Source organism: Drosophila ananassae, chromosome 2L (assembly GCF_017639315.1).
Source record: "Drosophila ananassae strain 14024-0371.13 chromosome 2L, ASM1763931v2, whole genome shotgun sequence".
NCBI classification, from domain to species: domain Eukaryota; kingdom Metazoa; phylum Arthropoda; class Insecta; order Diptera; family Drosophilidae; genus Drosophila; species Drosophila ananassae.
Window position 1 is genome coordinate 22,567,478 of NC_057927.1, and position 20,168 is coordinate 22,587,645.

The window sequence follows — 20,168 nt, forward strand, 5'->3', positions numbered from 1 at the left end:
AAACATTTCTTAAGCCGAAGATTGTATTCCCTAAAACTAAGTACTGTAGGTTAAAAATTTAAACGCTAAGAAGTTGTTTTTCTTTTTTTTAACTTATATATTTTATATTTTTCTATATTCCTGTATACTTTACATTTTGTCTAAATTTTATTAACAATAAGACCCGTACCCTCTGTTAGGGTAGAAAACCCTGATTAATTGAACTTAATTGGTAGGCGAAAATCAAAGGCAGAAAATCATACGATACCAAAGCCTGCATGGTCTCACTTCCCGTATCCTCTATAATTAATTACCTAAAAATAAGGGTTATAAAAATACTTAAAGAATATTTAGAAAAAAAATCAATTTGAAGAAAACTATGACTTCTTGGGAAGCGGAAATGGGAAAAAATATAATAGAGATCCTAAAGATCGGTTTTAATTTATTAATCCGTTAATCCCTTAAAGAAATAATCCATTATATATATATACAATTAAAACATCATTTATTTATAAAAGTTGTACTTAAAAAATAAATTTTTTTTTAATATATTTAAATCTTATATATATTAAGACTTATAGCTTATGTATATCTTACACATATACATCCGTACATGAATTCAAGAATTCAGTTTGAGGAACTTAACAAAAATTACTTGGAAATTTCAAACTCTTATCCAAATTTAAGTTCTTAGAAACACGTCACTTCCGTCCTTAATTTTTTAATTTTTAAATTATGTATAACGATCAGCACCGACCTAAACTCATTTTGTGTTACTACTTTTACTCACACAAAAAGATTAAGGGAATATTAAACTAAAAAATTTAAAACACATTGTTTTGCAATACATTTAAAGTTTTATTAATTAGGATAGAATTAAATCAAATGCTTTAATTTTTTTTTTTCCAAGCGCGGTTTTGTGCGGTTTAGTTTGTTGGTTCATGAATCCACTAAGCAAAGACACAAACCTTAGGCACAAGACGATAGTCAACAATAAACACATATTTATCCGTAAAAATGGGTTATTTAAAAGTTAAAAGACAACATTTTAATGATTTCTTTATATTTTTCCAACTAACAATAAACAATTTAATTACCAATAATGGCGGAATAAAAAAATACTAGATTAAGCGGCTACGATTGTCTGGCAACACTGTGGTCTTCAAAGGCGATAGGCGCGAAAGTATCTCGCAGATACAAAACAAAGCTGGAACGCGGCGGTTGTTGAGCGGACGATCCTCGTTTTTAGAGCCGAGAAAACACGAAATCAGAGAAAACAAAACACACAACTGAATATACGTCAAGCTGTGAAATTTGTCGGGAGTCTCGCGTTGCGCCGCTGAGAAAATTGCAAGTTCTAAATTTTGGTGGCATTTCGCGGTGTCCCGCCCGAAAAAATAGATAATCAAGATCAGAGAGGGAAAACAAGATCGTAAGGAGATCGCATTCCAGTGGCTGGATCCTTCCTCAATGTGTGTGTCTCCGGTTCAAAGGTTCCTCGACATACAGTAAACGCTCGCTGTGCGAGATCTGCAGCAGGCTATATGTAAGTACCCTGGGCTGCTACTGGGATTATCGTCGGGGGCTGGCCCCTGTCCCCTATTTTTTTCAGTGAGTGGGTGCTCACCTGTGAAGGCGGATTTAGTTTTGCCCGTCTTTTCATTTCTGTTGACTTGCACTTTCCGCTTTGGACCTGACATTGGCAAATTCTTGGCCGCGGAAAATCGGTTACCCATATACAGTGAGTAAGAATGGTGCAACGAGGCAATCGATAAGCCAAGACGGAAGTGTTTATGGCCTAATGGCGAAGGGTGATGCAGTTTAGTTAGTGGGTATGATCACCCTTTCCTAATCACTAGTGATAAGGATTATGATTGCACACTGGTTGAAAACTACTTGAACCTTAACAAAGATTATAGAATACATAATTTGTTATTATTTGTTTACAATTTAGTTTTTTGGGAAGAATTATGAAGGCAAACGTGACCGTGAATCACCTAAAGGGCAACAAAGAGACGGCGCAGGCGCAACTGTCACACCCTCACCTCCACTCACCCCCTCTGGCAAATGTCACCACCGATTCTCAATTTTCCGCAGCTGTCCTCCTACCACATACTACACCATATAGCTATATAGCTCGAAAGATATATCTCACACCCCCACACACACAGCTATACACACCCAAACACCCATACAAAGAAATACGATTCTATTTATAGAGGGAGTCAGGCAAAATGTTGCCCCATGTCGTTGTCTTGGATTTAAAAGCAAACCCAGGGATAGATTTGTGTCCCAACCGTTTTAATTGAGTGCGGAAATGAGCAAACATTTCTCGGAGCCTCCGTTCGGGGACACAAGTGCGGTGACTGACTGCTTCTCCATTCGAGGCACATATCAATTTATATTCCCTGGAAGGGAATACAAATGGAAGGAGGCAGCAGCACTGTGACAAGAAGGAGGAGGAGGTGGCGGCGGCGGCGGAGGTCTCATGGCGTCGCCAGCACTCCTATGCGCATGCGTGTCCATGTTAGCAAAGGCCCAGCCTATTCTCAGCATTTTAAAGCCAATTAAACGGGTTCCACAATGGCCTTTCATGTGGCAAGGATATTCGCCACTCTCGAGAGGTCATAAAGATCCCTGTGTGGTCAAGGCCCTCCATTGTCCAGGGGATCAGGCGCAAAGTAAACCGAAAATGGGAAATAGATACTGAATACCATTAGATTTCTAAGCTGGAAGTAATTGGTTTTTTATTGTTTCCTTAATTGTGGGAGAGGACAGCAGTTTAACCTGCAACCTGGGCTTGTAGGATTTTCTGAAACATTTTATTTCCACTATTTATTAATTCCTTCAATTATTTATTGTGAAATTTTAATTGGTTATCTGGGTATTTACCTTCCAAGGGTGTTTATGTTTCGACTTGTTAGGGCCACAATTGGAACCTCTTTCCTGGGCAACTGGGCAGACCAGGTAAAGTTGCCCTGTTGTTGTCGCTATAGTTGCTGTCACTCATGCCCCGGCCACAGCAGTCCCTTCCCCCATCGAATCGCCACCCCCCGCCTTGGACAAACAAGGCTCAACACGCGCCACACAGCTGACAGGAACTCGGATCACGATCCTGATCCTGATGCCATTGTCACCGCCGACAGCTGCGCCCTGGGCCATAACACAAAAAAAAAAAAAAAACAAAATCGAAAAGGAGGCAGACGGGCAACAAAGGCCTCGTAAACCCATTTGGAGTGGCCACCATGGACGGCTAGCTGGTTGGTTGGACAGATGGATGGATGGATGAGGTTCGGATTGGAGATGCGTTAGATCAATTTGCATATAATACAAAAAGAGAAACACTGAAACGGCCGACGATTGTTCAAAGATTCGCTTATTCGTTTGCCGGAGTGAAAGTCATCCGAATGTGTGTGGTTTAATTGCAGCTTTTGTTTTGATAGTCGATTAGCATAATTCGAGATGTATTTTACTCATATCGTGGTTTCGCTGATTGTTTTCTTTTATCTTCCAGTTGCTGTTTAATGTATTACTTTTTATAGTTTCTGCAACGCAACACGTGCTTCCAAAATTTGGGAATTAATCATTTATGTATGCATTATGGAAGGAAGGTGGGATTTTAAAGGGAAGTGCCCACTTACCGTTTCGGTTTCCTGTTTGAAAACGAAACAACGTTATAATACTGTCACGAATATCAACGGTGATTCAACCTTAAGGGTTGTGTCATCGGAAAAGGGTTTAAAGTTTGGAATGTAGAATACGGTTTTAAAAACTTTGATAAGAAGATAATAGCTCGTAGCTCTAGGAGTCTAAAGTCTGGAATCTATCATATGAAGTAACTCTATAATTAGAAAATCGTGGTAACCCCTTTGGAAACTATTTACATATTTTTTCCTACTACCTTTTTAAATGACAAAATTTTAAGTTACAATATATGGTAGGCAGACTCATAAGGGACTCTCTCTTCTGCTTCCGCTTATCGTTAATTTTTTACACAACTGTTACTTTCATTTGATTAATGATTCTCTATCTATTTATACATTTATAGACATTAATCTCTTTTTTTGGTTAAAATCAGTGGCCAAAAATAGATTGTCTAGTTCAGCCCTGCAGATGTCTGCCTAATAAATATCCATATATTTTCTCATTACTAAACAGACTAAAATAATTATATTTGTCTGGTTGTTTTGGAGGGCTACCATCAAACAAATTATTGCCCTGCAATAGGAGATAAGATTAAATGTGAAACGATAACAACCACACACTTTTTGGGCCTCAGACAAGCCGCCAAAAGCAACAAAGACCCGCCAACTTGGACAAAGACAAAAAGCCTAAACATGTTGACCCCAAAATAAAGCAATGGGATGTTTAATTTTAACCTTTTTATTTTGTTTCCCCCGGTTCACATATCCGCCAAGTGCAAAGTAACGACTTGCAGGCCCGCCATATGGAAAAATCTGTGAACATGTGTCGGAGAAAATGAGTTATGGGGTCGTCGCACAAATCCATCAACGGCTGGGAATGGCTACGCTAATGGCAATGGGAATCGGACTGAAACCGAAACTGAAACTGAGTCTGGGTCTCGGTCTTGGTCTTGGTCTTGGCTGGCATTTGCATTTTAATTGCATCTCCTCTAACTGCGAGCGAATTGTAGGAAGCGACGAGCGTTAATTGCCGTTTGGATCACACAAAAAACGCTCTCCAATTGTCCGAACCTGGAGTTTTCCGGCTTTTTTGTTACCTCTTTTTTTATTTATTTTTTTTTTTTTGGATCGCTTTTGAGTGGTCTGCATTAATTGGTTCCACTTGCGCGACGTTTAACTATCGACAGTCTTTGGTTTGGTTCGGCATTTCTTCCAACTTAATCCCCGCTTCCCATTCCGATGGCCAAGTCGTTGAACTTGCCTGCCTGGTGCTCTTGCACTCGACTCTGCATTTGTGGGCCATCCAGCCCCTCACCAAACTAAAAACTAAAAACAAAAAATTAAAAAATATATATATATTATATATAGATAAATGAAATAATAAAAAACAAAGCTAGTGAGAGATGGTAAATAACTGAAAAAGATTGAACAACAAAACGCTACGAAAACTTGTTTCGGTTGTGACTTTTGCGCATGCTCAGCGTTTTGCTTGCCAACGCTTTACGGTACAGTGAACTCTGGCCCCGTCACCGTCACCATCACCGTTTCCCTCGCATTCTCGCTCTCTGGGCCAAAATCATGTTCCTGTGACGTTTGGGCCATAAATTTTACAGCTGCAGCTTCTATTGTTGCAAGTGTAATTGCTTTTCGAGTCGTTTTTTTGGACTGTTTCCTCTCTTCTTTTTTTTTTTTGGTTTTGGTTTTGGTTGGCCCAACTTAGGGGCTAGTTAACCGGAATGACTCATCAATGCTCCCATTTGGTGGACACAGGCAGCTGCAAAATCAAAGGCCAAAACAAGTTCAACTGGTTACCTTTTAAATCCACACAATCGCTGCACTTCGAGGAAAATTAACTCAAATGTGGAGGTGAATTTTTTGGTTACAATGAAGATATTCCTGAAAAAAAGAGGATACTCTCTAATGAAAAAACACTTAAACCGTTTAATTTTATTTAATCTTAATTTTAAGGATTTGATTTCTTAGATATAAAGTGCTCATAAGTGTATCCCCATTTTTGAACAGTGCTTTATGGCGTTTTGTAGCCCCCGCGATGCACAATTCCGAACCTGTCGCACCGTTAGTGCGTCCCTCCATCCTCGCAGACTCGTTTCCCAGATATTAAGCTCCTGGCTCACGTAAGTCCACCGTCATGACTGGTTGAACTTGATATTGATATTGGAGCATGGTCAAGGAACTGACCATCGGACGCAACTGGTTTTGGGTCCACATAGGCGAGCAGTTCTTTGGCACGGTCCAAACCATTTAAAGCTTCTGGCTAACAATGCTCATTGGATTCCAATGAAACGCTCGCAGAAGCAGTTGAGCATTTCGCTAACGGTTTAGGGGGCTTGAATCGGAGCTTCTTTCTCAGAGCTCTTATGCTGGCCTCAATTGCTGGCAGTTCTTCATGGCTTGTAACCCAGGAAAGTGTCGCAATTATTACACAATTTTCGTGGCTCGCTGTCTCTAGTTTTTTGGTTTGGTTTTAATTTTCCTTTGTGCGCCACCAGCAATTCGAAATGTTTCGCTTTTCCACAGTGCCAGAATGGCATACGAGCTTGTTGGTTATGAAATTATGGCAATTGTTTTGCTGTGGCGATATTTTTCGTCTTCTCGCTTTTTCCTCACTCTGTTTTGGGGTCTCGTACCACAAGGAAGTGGTACGAATACGCCATTTCCAAAGGCACCCACAAAGAAATGGGTCACCCGAGCAGATAAAGACAATGCCTTGGCATTTCTCAAATTATAGGAAATCAATTTCGAACGGGAATTGGGGAAAATCATTAAACTAGATACTTTGAATTGATCGGGAAATGATAAACCATATAGGGTTACAAATTCAAATCGCCCCATAACAATTTCATTCAGCCAGCTTTGCCAGAAGTTCCCCCAATTATTCGTCATTATAATTTTAAGATTCCCCACATAACTTCAATTGATTCGAAAGGCTCGGGTATCGCTTGAGAAATCTTTTCAATCTCGGTCATCAGTTAGGTTTTCAAACTCGTGACAAATGCAATAAACGACACGTTTCCCAACTAGTTAAGGATCATTATTTTTTCGCTTTTCTAATTTAAGCCCGAAAGGTATACCCGTTAAAGCCGGACAGCTTGCCCTTAACCGCTGTGTGCATTTCTTTAACTATTTTCCATTTTTCCCATTTTCTACGAGCATTGCGCAATGCAACAGAATGCATAACAAAGCACTGACCAAAACAATAGGCGCATAACGAGCAACATGGTTATTAATTATTCAGCCAAGGCACCAACCACGCACTCACAATAGGCCAAACGATGTTGTCTGTTTTCTGGTATTGGTCATCGCCTGGCGGCTCTTTTGGCCAAACCGAACCGGAAGCTGAACCTCGCAGTCCGCAACGGTAGAACAGTTTTCCATGACAGACAGAATTACATGCTTTTCCTTGCAACAGTCCGCCATGCCCCATTGAAATATTAACAAAACATGTTTAATTAAATTTAATTTTAAAACCATTTTATTAAATTTCTTTGCAAATAGTATAGTAATTTTATTTAATATGATATGTAAATATTAACAAAGAAGAACATCTTAAAATAGTTATATAAATACTTGCTTTTTACAAGAACTATTAGCTTAACAATTTTTTTCTTATCAAAACATTACCAACACATTAATCGAACCATAACTAAAAAAAAAAAAAGCAAAATAATTAAAAAATAAAAATCAAACAAACTTAGAACACTTGTAGTTACATAGCCTTATCTCTTAACCCACTTGATTACAAGCCCTTGAAACACTCGAAAACCATAAGGGGATGTGTGATAATAAAAAATAAATAAAATAAAATAATAAAAACAACAAAAAAAAGTTTAGAACCCTTTGTCAGGTGTGGGGTTCGAACCCACGCTCTCTTTCGAGAACCAGAGCTTAAATCTGGCGCCTTAGACCGCTCGGCCAACCTGACTTGTTGGGCGACGTCGACAAAATGTGCTATAGAAGCAAACGGCTGCCCGGTTGCCGATGAAATTTTCAACTGTCAGATATCTATAGGGGTGTTTTCCCCCTTTGTGTTTGGATATGTTTGCTTCCGACTGGGTATATACATATCTATTTGTTTAAACAATGAAAAAGCACTAACTAAAGTAACTAAAATCAGGTTTTCAAGTAAAAAATAATAATAAAAGCCACTAAATGGAAAAGATTCCTGTTGTCCTTGACTCGATTTTGAACTTGTATCTTTATGTTTTTAAGATACAAGAAACTTTCCGGCATAAGTACACATGTATGTATGTAAGCAAGTACTTATTTATAGAACATTGCAAAGAGGTAGCCCGTGATTTTAGCAAATTTCTCGTTGATTTCGTTTTGTGTTTTATTGATCAAGAGATTAGAGGGCTAGGTAGACATTAGACAGACAAACAATGCCCGCCACTTCCTACCCCGACCTCAACCCCAACCCCTAGTAGTACGTCAGTCACAGACCAGCGAGCTGCTTTCTCTCTCCCTCGCTCTCTAGTTCTGCCGTCACGTTTTTAGAAAGCTCCTGCGAAAGCTTTTGTAATGCCGCTATCAGATGCATCTCATGGAACCGTTTCGCTAATCCGCTACTGATTTTTTCCCCCTCATTTTAATCGCGTTGTTTACGAAAATAAGGGAAGCTTTAAGCACGTCCCACCACCTCATTGAAGACACCCCTTGTTGAATGTATCTTTCAAGCAGCTGTTGCATCTTTGAGGTTCAAATAACTACTTTTTCCTCTTGAAGTGGAAAAGATACAATACACTAGAACAATGACAGATACTTTACAATCTTGTTTAAATATTTAGCTAAAGATTTAATTATTTCTAATTAGTATGACCTTGAGAATGTAAAAATATTAAAAAATAAAATCACAATTCCTACAAAAGTTTGAATAAAAAATTTCTCAATTATTGAGGAAACAGAAAATGTAGCTCCAAATTCGAGTATAACTTTTATATTGAATCCGGAAGTTGTTATTCACGCTGTAGCTGCTGTAGCGCCGCGAGCCTCCACTGTGCGTGAATGCAGTATGCTTCCTGGTGACTCCAATGACTCCATTGCACTTGAGGCAAGTGCCACTGGTGCCATTGTTTGGTCCCGCTCCCGAATTGGAGCACACACAACAATGTGCCAGGCACGCAACTGGAATTATTACTGTGCCACCCGCGCCCACCCACACACCGAGGCAATCGGCAATTGCGGATTCGGCGCAGTTAACGAAGCCGAATACAGCTTACCATATCCGAGGCACGATGAGCTGCCGCCACCCCGTGACTGTCGAGAGGGGCATCCTACCCAGAATCCAGCAGCGGATTCATCCGCAGTGCATGTCGCGAGTTCGCTGCAGTCGCCACGCCACGTGTAGCCCGGTTTCAATTCTCGGTTTAGAAGTCGTTTCCCTTTTGTTCCTTTTTGGGGCGGGGTACCCGAATCGTAAAACTCGGTTACTGGGTGAAAACTGCACGGCAACAGCATCGACAGCAACAACATCAATAAAAGATACATTCGAGAGTAACAGTTCGTGTCAAAAGTTCAGCATTGCATCTTCATTTTCTAGACTTTATAATTCGCATCTGTTTTTGATCAGCCATTTGCGGTATTTACACCGTAATGTAGGTCGAAAATTGCCGTAAATTATCCAACAGCTGGCGGAGAGGAAAATTCAATTAAAAGTGAAAACCTGCTGCACATAATCGCATTTAAATTATCCAGCGGATGGGCCAAAGGTGCCCACTGTGCCAGTGGAAAGTGTTTAATCGACAGTGAAAAGCGCCAAAGTGAAAATCAATTGTCACTGCCTGCGGGATTTTTTTTGCAGTGAGACTTGCTTAGGTTTTCGTAGTCAGGCAGAGACCTACCCCAGAAGTAAAATAACAAGTCGCATCCCAATCGGTTTCATAAACAGTCAACCCTCCTTGGTGACTCACCGTACCCAGCAGCAGCACCCCTATTCGATTCAGGACGAACTTCTTCCCTTCGACGCGTGTCATACAGAGTCTTGGCTTCCATCCAGTGCATTGCACTGCAATTAACCTATTAAGGATATAGGTTTCTCGACTGAACTCCAGCGGAGCGCCTCAAAATGGATTTCTATGCCAATAACAAAGAGCTGCACTCGGCCAGCAGTGGTGAGTTCAATTAACTTGGCTTAATTGTTCGGCAATCTTATCTCCAGACATTATTAAAAGGTGGCGATCATTTGCCTCGATTCTATAAACGCGATTAATTGGATACCGTGATGATTGCAGCTCTTTTTTAGAATCTAGAATTTTAAATAACAATACAGCACTTCTTTGTATGACTTGCCATTATCGGTTAAAATCGCCAAACCATATTTTAAGGCACAAGTCACTCCTCTTATCTTGACAAAAGTGCATTGCCTCTGCACGGCTATTAACTTTTTAAAACATCTCATTAGTTCTTGAACAGACTATAACGATAGCTCCTGAAAATAATGGAATCTAATAGAAAAAGTGTGCACATGTTTGCCATTTTTGAAGGAAATTACAATAATAAATCGCTGGCACGCAACATTTTTTGGTAAACAGAGTAAACGATGATATCACACCCTCCGTACTCCCACTTTTCTCAGAATTCTCAGAATTTCCTGTCGTTTTTCCTCCCACCACCCCAAAAAGTTAGCATGTAAACATTGTCTGTTCCGTTGCTTTTTAACAGAAAATCACGCAAAGGCGTCTGCTTTACCGGCTTAGTTCTTGGCTAATTGCTATTCGGACCAGGGTTTGAGTTTTGGGTCGTGGGTCGGGGTCGGGGTCATTGCATGTGCTCGGATTACGTATACGCACGGTGGGCCCTGGACAGAGTCGAATAAGCCCATTAGCTGCAGCAAGTGTCCCTTTCAGGCTGCTGTTCATCACTTTCAAGGCACAAAAGGTTCGCTTCTTTTCCAGCTACCGGCTTCAGCTTCAGATTTCATAAGCTTCTTGAACATGACTTGGCTGTTTCTTTCCGTCCCAGCCACGTCCCCCTTTGGAGGTCTCCGGCCCAATGTCTCTTGTTTTTCCACACCTTCGCTTTGCAACCGCTTTTGCTTCGCCTCTTGGCCATTGTCAATGTCGCCTTGAAGTATTTCCTCCGTCATCAAGTCATTTGCCGCTTCCACACATGGTTGCCCTGTGTCCACACACAAAACAAATCTTGTTTTAAAAACACATCAAGATACTAAAAGTTAATAATACAGAAATATAAGAGAGAGCAATGCTTCCCATGCAACTCCTTTATAATATGATATTATTCTGAAACACAACACTCAATTTTATGTTGAATTTATGAATTTGAAATCCCTTCTTCGTATCATAAATCAGTAATTTATGCCAGGTTGAGGCTAATTTTTATTACAGTGTCTTCTGGAGTGCAAAAAAGTAGAATGAGAACTGTGGGACTGCATTTCCATGCAGCTAAATCTTGAAGAATGCTGCCCGGCTAGTTCTTCCACACCCCATAAACGGCCATCAAACACTGGCTTCTTTTTTAGACTTTCAGGTCTCGGGTCCTATGTTATTTTTTTAAATTTTTTTTTGCAAGCTCTGTGTGTGCTTGTTTTTTTGTAAAATTTGTAATTTATGCCGCCATCTCATGCTGGCAACAGATTCAAGTGGCCCAGGAGAAGACGCAGGACAGAAGACAGTGGATAGTAGACAGAAGACGACAACGTTGCCATGATTATGGGCTGTCTTGCATATGGAAAAAGTGCACTACCATGGGCTTCTCGCCTCATTCTCCACTATGCCTCTATGCTGTGTCTTGCCAATCATTATTTTTTGCTCTCTGCATAATCAAGATTATGTTGAATTGTCTGGGTAATTGTTGTTAATTTGCTTGGGCACATTATAAAGCGATTTCAACCATATGGCTGGGGTTAAGCTCCACTTTCTTTATACAAAACTGGGCTAATTATGATGGATACATTGCAGCCCATAAATAGTTTACAACGCTCCGATAAGTGGCAAGGCAATATCTTGATATCAGCATGAAATCGAATTTTTGTATTAATTTGCAGCTTAATATTCTCCCTAATGCTGCAAAAGCTGGTAAGCTTGAAGGGGGAAAAACCTATGAGTCATTTCATTTTGAAGGTCCACCAAGTTCGGGGGTTGATAAGGCTTTGGTGGCTTGAATTCGAAGGCTAAAAGAGTCTTCTTTTTCTGTAAATACTTAGGTTAATAACACAGTTTAAGATAGATTTGATTCACAAAAAAAATCAAAGTTAAAGTCAAAATGCAGCACATCTATCAAAATCAATTAATTTTTATGTACAATGCGTTGTAACGACGCAAAGTTGTTTCTAAATTACAACTTGTAATTGCATTTCTGTTAGGAGAACACCCACACAATTTAACCGCTAAATAAACACTGTTAGAATCTTTTCATTGTTCATTGCTTTCCAGTTTGTATCTTTTCTCTAATTTGTATCTGTGTATCTGAGTATCTCTCGCCAGTCAAAGCAAAGTCAAACAGACCTCAACTGACTCATTTGGAGGGGGGAAAAAATAAAACAAAATAAGGCTTAACAATCATTTAATAATTTAGCACTTTGTGGCAAATTTATCTTGATGAAAGCGGGGGTGGTGAGAGAAGAGACCCTGCCACACAGAGAGTCTATTGTTCTGCGGATATCTACATGTAGCTCCCACAACTGTCCCCAAAATAAAATTGCCACTAAATTGAAGCAGTAACTGCGTCATAAATGCACTCTAAAAGTATTATAGATATAGTTGATAGACAAAACTAAATCTTTTGAATTGCTATCAGAAAATATTGAAATTTCTTTCGGTGCAGATACATACAAAAAATGAAATGCAAAGCTTGGAGGGGAAAGGGCATGCACCATTAACCTAGCGAGAGCAAAATAAATGGATTTCACCTTGACGCGGTTGCTAAAACAATTTCAAACGACACCGAAATCGGATATTGTAGCCAGAGTTTGGAACTTTGCGGTTTTATTTTTTGCATATTTGATGCTAGACTGGGACTGGGTGTTTAGCAAAGCGACCAGCAAGGCCGCTGCTGCTCTCCTACGTGGATATGGATATGGCGTTGGGGCTTATCAACGGCGCTACGTAAACATAGACCCTCACACACACACACACCAGTAGTCCAGCACACTCCATCACACCAGTCCAGTGAGTCAGAAGCCAGTGCATGACCAAGAAAGGTAACCAATGAATAGACATAAACGAAAGGCCCAAGAAGCAGAGGTTGGAACAGACGAAAAACAGAAACTGCCACAGCGACATCACCTGGAGAACAATAAGCGTGAACTGGAGAGCGGCCCCTACAGGTTCCATGGAGTGAAAAGAGAGAGAGATCAGTGGCGTAGTTAGCCAATAAAGGTCTAAACAAGAGGGTTCTATAAACTATCTATTTAACTATCTATCTCTCTAGACTATAAGATTTAATGCCTCTTGAACCCCTTTTTTAAAAAAAAACCTACACCCCTGTCTGTTAACAAATCCTCTCTTGCTCAGGTAGAGGTGGCTCACAAAAAACACCGGCACCGGTGGCCCTAATGACTCTACCTCACGGATAGAGAGAGAGAGAATGTAGAAAACACCTACGGAGATCTCTTCCCCAGAGCGTTTTGATCGCTCCAGCGTTGCTCACTTACCCAGTTGACTTCAAACAGTTAACACTGAAAACGTTCCTGGCTCCGAACTCCTGATTCTCATTCTCTCAGTGTTGGTAGTACGAGGTAGATAAGATTTTTCGCATTTGATACGATACTGGCCATACGTTGTTGCCATACGGCGGTGATTCTTCTTCATAACTGACTTAATATTTATAAATCTAACCGATTTGTTACTTTTACTTTTTTTTAAATTAACTAAAAATTTGGTTTTCCGGTGTTGCAGTGAAAAAAATGTTGGAGGACACCCAACTGGTGTGGGTGCGAGATGCCGCTGAAGGCTATATACAGGGCCGGATCACAGAGATCGGCGCCAAGGAGTTCGAGGTTACGCCCACCGATCGGAAGTATCCAAAGCGCACGTGTCATTATGATGACATCCATTCTTCGTGCGATGGACCCCAAGACCACGACGATAACTGTAAGTACTTCCAAGGAAAACAATTTTTCACCAAAATCATACATACCCCCAAAAATTCCTAGAGCTTCCGTTGTTGGGGTCTCTTATCTAGCGAAAAGTATTTATATAATAGTCTGGACAAAGTTAACGAAATAAGAAATGAGGTGTTCTTTGTTATGGAGCTATAATGAGTATTTGATGAACTTCTATATAGTTTCTATATATTTTGAAATGCATTATCACGCCCTTGGCAATATTTTATCTATTTATAGGTAAATTTTTTACCCATAAAGCTTCAGCTGCAAACAATAACTAGGGTAAAGATAAGAATATCAAGTTGTCTTGATCTTGAATACATATCCGCGGTATTATCAAGTACTTTTCATCAGTAGTTAACCATGTTATCTTTCAAACCGATAAGATCACTTTGACGTAAACAATTCTGGGTATTTGGAGCAGAATTTTTCAGTGCATTAGCCACAAAAATGGAGTTTCAGCCAACCTCTTGCACAATCCTACTTTTCTTAGCCCTATTTAATATCCAAGTCTTAAAGCCAGCCAGCCAGACAGTAGAAAGTGGTTGGGGGGTTGTGGGCCATTAAAAGAAACCCGCATCATTTTAAGCGTATTACTAACCCAGATGTTTTTATGTTCCAGGCGAACTCATGCTGCTCAACGAGGCCACATTTCTGGACAATTTGAAAACACGTTACTATAAAGACAAGATATACGTGAGTACTTTATGAGAATTTTATGAAGCAACGGAACCGGAATCAACTTAATTCATTTTCGTCTGCAGACCTATGTGGCCAACATACTTATCGCCGTGAATCCGTATCGCGAGATCAAGGAGCTCTACGCACCCGATACCATTAAGAAGTACAATGGCCGTTCTTTGGGTGAACTGCCTCCTCATGTCTTTGCTATTGGTAAGTTTCTTTTATATTTTTATAAATTTTATGTACGATCTAATACTCGAATTCTTTGTCCTTTAGCGGATAAAGCTATACGGGATATGCGGGTTTACAAGTTGTCGCAATCTATCATTGTTTCTGGAGAGTCGGGTGCCGGAAAGACCGAGTCCACCAAATACCTGCTCAAATACCTGTGCTACTCGCACGATAGCGCTGGTCCTATAGAAACTAAAATATTGGATGGTGAGTCTGGAGGTTGAATCTCATATCACAACGTATTAACTATATATTTTTTTTTATCCCAGCCAATCCTGTACTGGAAGCCTTCGGCAACGCAAAAACTACTCGAAACAACAACTCTTCTCGATTCGGCAAATTCATTGAGGTGCACTACGATGCCAAGTGCCAAGTGGTCGGTGGCTACATTTCGCATTATTTGCTGGAGAAGAGTCGCATCTGCACTCAGAGTGCGGAGGAGCGAAACTATCATGTGTTCTACATGCTCCTGGCCGGAGCACCCCAGCAGTTGCGGGACAAACTAAGTCTGGGAAAGCCTGACGACTACAGAGTAAGTTTATTTTCATCTTGTTGATGTTCGGATCTTACAAATGCATCTCTTTGGACAGTATCTTTCCGGGTGTACCCAGTACTTTGCCAACGCCAAGACCGAGCAGCTAATACCCGGCTCTCAAAAGTCCAAGAATCACCAGCAGAAAGGTCCGCTCAAGGATCCCATTATCGATGATTACCAGCACTTCCAGAACCTGGACAAGGCCTTGGGTCGTCTGGGTCTCTCGGACTCGGAGAAACTGGGCATATACTCGCTGGTGGCTGCTGTCCTGCATTTGGGCAACATTGCTTTTGAGGAGATTCCCGATGATGTGCGTGGCGGTTGTCAGGTGTCCGAGGCTTCGGAGCAGTCACTGACCATCACCAGTGGCCTTCTGGGAGTAGACCAAACGGAACTGCGCACCGCTCTGGTGTCGAGGGTTATGCAGAGCAAAGGCGGCGGCTTCAAGGGCACGGTCATCATGTAAGGAGATTCTATCGAAACTTAAATATAGAACAATTTATTTATTTAATTCTTAATAACAGGGTTCCTCTGAAAATCTATGAGGCAAGCAACGCTAGGGATGCCCTAGCCAAGGCCATCTACAGTCGCCTCTTTGACCGAATCGTCGGTTTGATCAACCAGAGCATCCCCTTCCAGGCCTCCAACTTCTACATCGGCGTTCTCGACATTGCCGGTTTCGAGTACTTCACAGTAAACTCGTTCGAGCAGTTCTGCATCAACTACTGCAATGAGAAGCTCCAGAAGTTCTTCAACGACAACATCTTGAAGAACGAGCAGGAACTGTACAAGCGCGAAGGCCTCAATGTGCCGGAAATTACTTTCACCGACAATCAAGACATAATCGAACTGATCGAAGCCAAGTCGAATGGCATTTTCACCTTGCTGGATGAGGAATCGAAGCTGCCGAAGCCCTCGCCATCTCACTTCACTGCCGAGGTTCACAAGTCCTGGGCGAACCACTACCGTTTGGGTCTTCCACGTTCCTCGCGCTTGAAAGCTCATCGCACCCTGCGCGATGAGGAGGGTTTCCTGGTTCGCCACTTTGCCGGAGCCGTTTGCTACAACACGGAGCAGTTTATCGAAAAGAACAACGACGCCCTGCACGCCTCGCTGGAGGGATTGGTTCAGGAGTGCGATAATCCCTTGCTTCAGACCCTCTTCCCCTCGGGAAGCAGCACCTCCGTACGCGGCAAGCTCAACTTCATTTCGGTGGGCTCCAAGTTCAAGACGCAGCTGGGTGAACTAATGGAGAAGCTAGAACAGAACGTAAGTACTTTGGCCAAACATAGTCGCTTATTTTCTTAATTGTTGCTTCTGTTTTAGGGCACCAACTTCATCCGTTGCATCAAGCCAAATAGCAAGATGATCGATCGCCAGTTCGAGGGCAGCCTGGCGCTGGCCCAACTAAAGTGTTCGGGCACCATCTCGGTGCTGGAGCTCATGGAGCACGGATATCCATCCAGAGTACTCTTCGCTGATCTGTACAGCATGTACAAGTCGGTACTGCCGCCAGAACTGGTTTCCCTGCCGGCCCGCACCTTCTGCGAGGCGATGTTCCAGTCGCTCAATCTGAGCGCCAAGGACTTTAAGTTTGGCATCACCAAGGTCTTCTTCAGGCCGGGGAAATTCGTCGAGTTTGATCGCATCATGCGTTCGGATCCGGAGAATATGCTAGCCATTGTGGCCAAGGTGAAGAAGTGGCTGATTCGATCTCGGTGGGTCAAGTCCGCACTAGGGGCTCTGTGTGTGATTAAATGTGAGTTCATCTGCCCACAACTTCATCCTGAGGGTTAACATGGTCTTCTTTTCCAGTAAAAAATCGAATCATCTACCGGAACAAGTGTGTCCTGGTGGCCCAGCGCATTGCCCGTGGTTATCTGGCTCGTAAGCAGCATCGTCCGCGCTACCAAGGACTCGCCAAGATCAACAAGATTCGGATAAACACGGTTAAGACCATTGAGATAGCCAGTGGCCTGAAAATGGGACGGGATGAGATTGTCAGTGGAGTGAATGATATTTACAGACAAATTGATGAGGCCATCAAAAAGATCAAGGTGAGGTTTTTGGCATTAATTTAATATTTTATAGATCTCAATGTTTCCATTAACTTTTAGCTTAATCCACGCATCACGCAACGCGAAATCGACTCCATGTACACAGTGGTGATGGCCAATATGAACAAGCTGACCGTGGATCTGAACACCAAGCTAAAGGAGCAGCAGCAGGCCGAGGAGCAGGAGCGCCTGCGCAAAATCCAGGAGGCCCTGGAGGCCGAAAGAGCCGCCAAGGAGGCAGAAGAGCTGCGTCTACGCGAGGAAGCCGAAAACAAACGACTGTGAGTAGGGATGTCTTTTATAAAGACTTTAAATATATTTTAATCCTCCTAAAACAGCAAAGCTGAAATGGAAACTCGCCGCAAGGCTGCGGAGGCCCAGCGTCTGCGTCAGGAAGAGGAGGATCGTCGTGCCGCCTTGGCCCTGCAGGAGCAGCTGGAGAAGGAGGCCAAGGACGATGCCAAGTACCGACAGCAACTCGAACAAGAGCGCCGCGATCACGAGCTGGCTCTGCGATTGGCCAACGAATCCAACGGCCAGGTGGAAGATAGTCCTCCAGTTATACGCAAGTATGTTAGAATATTTTAAATTGTACTTTCATTTTTGGTAAACTATATAGGATCTATAATATTTTATAAATATTTAAATGCGGTTATTAGTTAATGAATATTTTTCGAAAGATTTGTTAATTTTTTAAAAAGGATAAATAGAAAAACTGTATTAGCTGTAACTATATGTATATAATTACACAATTAGATATTAAGAATTTGATTATTTAATATGAAACTCACCGAATTTTTCCCTTTCCCTCTTACACGCAATCTACACCACCCAAATCCACACTCCCACCAACCACCCAACACCAAATCCAATCCAACGAACACAACACAGTGGTGTCAATGACGCGTCTCCCATGGGTTCCAACAAGCTGATCAGGTATAGCACGCTTTATGTTTTATCTATATCTTTAACTCTTGTCAAATTTGTCAATCTTTTCTTGCTTTTCCCAAACAAAAACACTAATTGGATAATGAAAATCAAAAAATTTAAACAATTTACTCTCTTTACTTTCTAAACTTCTTTACTTTCTGTATATTTTTGAACAAGTTTTTCACAAGTTGTGTCAAACATTGCTTCGCGGTACTTAAATAAGTGAGTTGGTGCTGGTTTTTGAAATCATTTCACACTAACCAAACTACTAAAACCTAATATAGTAGATGTCATGTCCACTAATCCAAAAGCATCTCTAACCTGTGCATTAGTAGAATTCTCATTGGCATTTTAGTCGTTACTTTGAATTTTCTATCTTCTCCTGTCACCAACAAAAAAAAATACCATCAATGACTCACTTTTTTGGCTTGCGCTTAAATCATTTTCATTTTCTGAATCTAAAATATATTTTATTTTCCGTGGCAGATCGGAAAATGTTCGGGCCCAGCAACAGGCATTGGGAAAACAGAAATACGACCTGTCCAAATGGAAGTACTCGGAACTACGAGATGCTATCAACACGTCCTGTGATATCGAGCTACTGGAGGTGAGTACTAAAGTAAGGTGGTCCATTCAGGATTGCGTATTAATGGAATGTTTCCCGGTTATTGTAGGCATGTCGCCAGGAGTTCCATCGTCGTTTGAAGGTGTACCACGCCTGGAAGGCAAAGAACCGCAAACGCACCACCATGGATGAGAACGAGCGTGCACCACGCAGTGTCATGGAAGCTGGTTAGTTAACTTAATTAATATATTAATCTATATAATATTTATCTTTCTATAAATTTTAATTTCCAGCTTTTAAGCAGCCTCCTTTAGTTCAGCCTATTCAGGAGATTGTGACGGCCCAGCATCGGTACTTCCGCATCCCATTTATGCGAGCCAATGCCCCTGATAACAGTGAGTTTTATTTCATTTTTTCCTAAACATATTTTATAACATTATCTCCGACTTTTAGCGAAACGAGGTTTGTGGTATGCCCACTTTGATGGTCAGTGGATAGCTCGGCAGATGGAGCTTCATGCGGATAAACCGCCCATTCTATTGGTAGCCGGCACGGACGACATGCAGATGTGTGAGCTAAGCCTCGAGGAGACGGGTCTGACCCGGAAGCGTGGCGCCGAAATACTGGAGCATGAATTCAACCGCGAATGGGAACGGAACGGAGGCAAGGCCTACAAGAATCTGGGTGCTAGGCCCAACGGACCAGCCGCTGGTATTCAGAAACAACAATCATAAGAACACCCAACAATATTACCGCCTAGAAGCAAATGCAGTAATCAAACGATGCCGTTTTGGTGGTCCATAGATCGAAATTATCAAAAAAAAGAATTCCAAGGGAAATACCGTTTTGCCAGACAACTTTTAGAGAAAGTGACCACGTCCATAAATTTTTTAGTAAATATAACTTTTTACATTTTTTTTGTGACGAGTGTTTATTTTTTCGGCATTCGCATTTTCGATTCATCTTATCCTAGTTTACTCGCTCATTTTGCGCCCGGACTGCTGTGGGGGCCTTATACCACTTAGCTATAAAAATATATAAACCTGTTTAAGTGATTCTTATGATGTAAAAGAAAACGGCAAGTTGTATTTAGTATTTAAAAAAAGTACTATATGAATTGTGTATTTAGTTCACTGCGATGTATTTACATTATTGAATATATTTTACAGTATTTTAAAAATAAATATTTGAAATTATTGGTGTTTTTGGTTTAAACAAATGTTGAGAGTTATGATTTTAAGCAATTCAAAGTTCGCGCTCTGATCATGAGGCATGCTAACCTGGTCTAAATACGATAGGGTTGCCATATTGTCGACTACCACCCTCCTGCATATGATGTTCATATTTTCTTTAATTGTTTTTATTGGGAGGGTTTTTATAGAAACATAGAAAGAAAACGGGCATTTAAATCATTTTTACTTTGCTATTCATAGTTGAAAATCAGGAAAAATCACATAAATCC

General features: G+C 41.2%; 1 protein-coding gene and 1 non-coding gene across 6 annotated transcripts; one reads left to right on the plus strand and one right to left on the minus strand.

Moving 5' to 3' along the window:
- Positions 1 to 1,149: 1,149 nt before the first annotated feature.
- LOC6501649 (myosin heavy chain 95F) lies at positions 1,150 to 19,623 on the plus strand. Of its 5 annotated transcripts, none has more exons than XM_014911661.3 (18): positions 1,150 to 1,525; positions 13,496 to 13,690; positions 14,327 to 14,400; positions 14,469 to 14,598; positions 14,665 to 14,826; positions 14,889 to 15,151; positions 15,210 to 15,616; positions 15,679 to 16,423; positions 16,481 to 16,913; positions 16,970 to 17,211; positions 17,272 to 17,492; positions 17,550 to 17,780; positions 18,103 to 18,147; positions 18,319 to 18,363; positions 18,628 to 18,748; positions 18,816 to 18,933; positions 19,000 to 19,101; positions 19,160 to 19,623. In XM_014911661.3, the coding sequence occupies exons 2-18, from the start codon at positions 13,504 to 13,506 to the stop codon at positions 19,438 to 19,440; spliced, it is 3,807 nt and encodes a 1,268-aa protein (XP_014767147.1). In that variant the 5' UTR covers positions 1,150 to 1,525; positions 13,496 to 13,503; the 3' UTR covers positions 19,441 to 19,623. The 5 variants fall into 5 exon arrangements, with proteins under 5 accessions (XP_014767147.1, XP_014767149.1, XP_032312149.1 ...); XM_014911663.3 differs by lacking the exon at positions 1,150 to 1,525 and adding an exon at positions 8,935 to 9,751; XM_014911662.3 differs by lacking the exon at positions 1,150 to 1,525 and adding an exon at positions 13,220 to 13,335.
- Positions 7,483 to 7,566, minus strand: Trnal-uaa. The gene has a single exon. It is a non-coding gene; the product is annotated as a tRNA-Leu (tRNA).
- Positions 19,624 to 20,168: the final 545 nt, after the last annotated feature.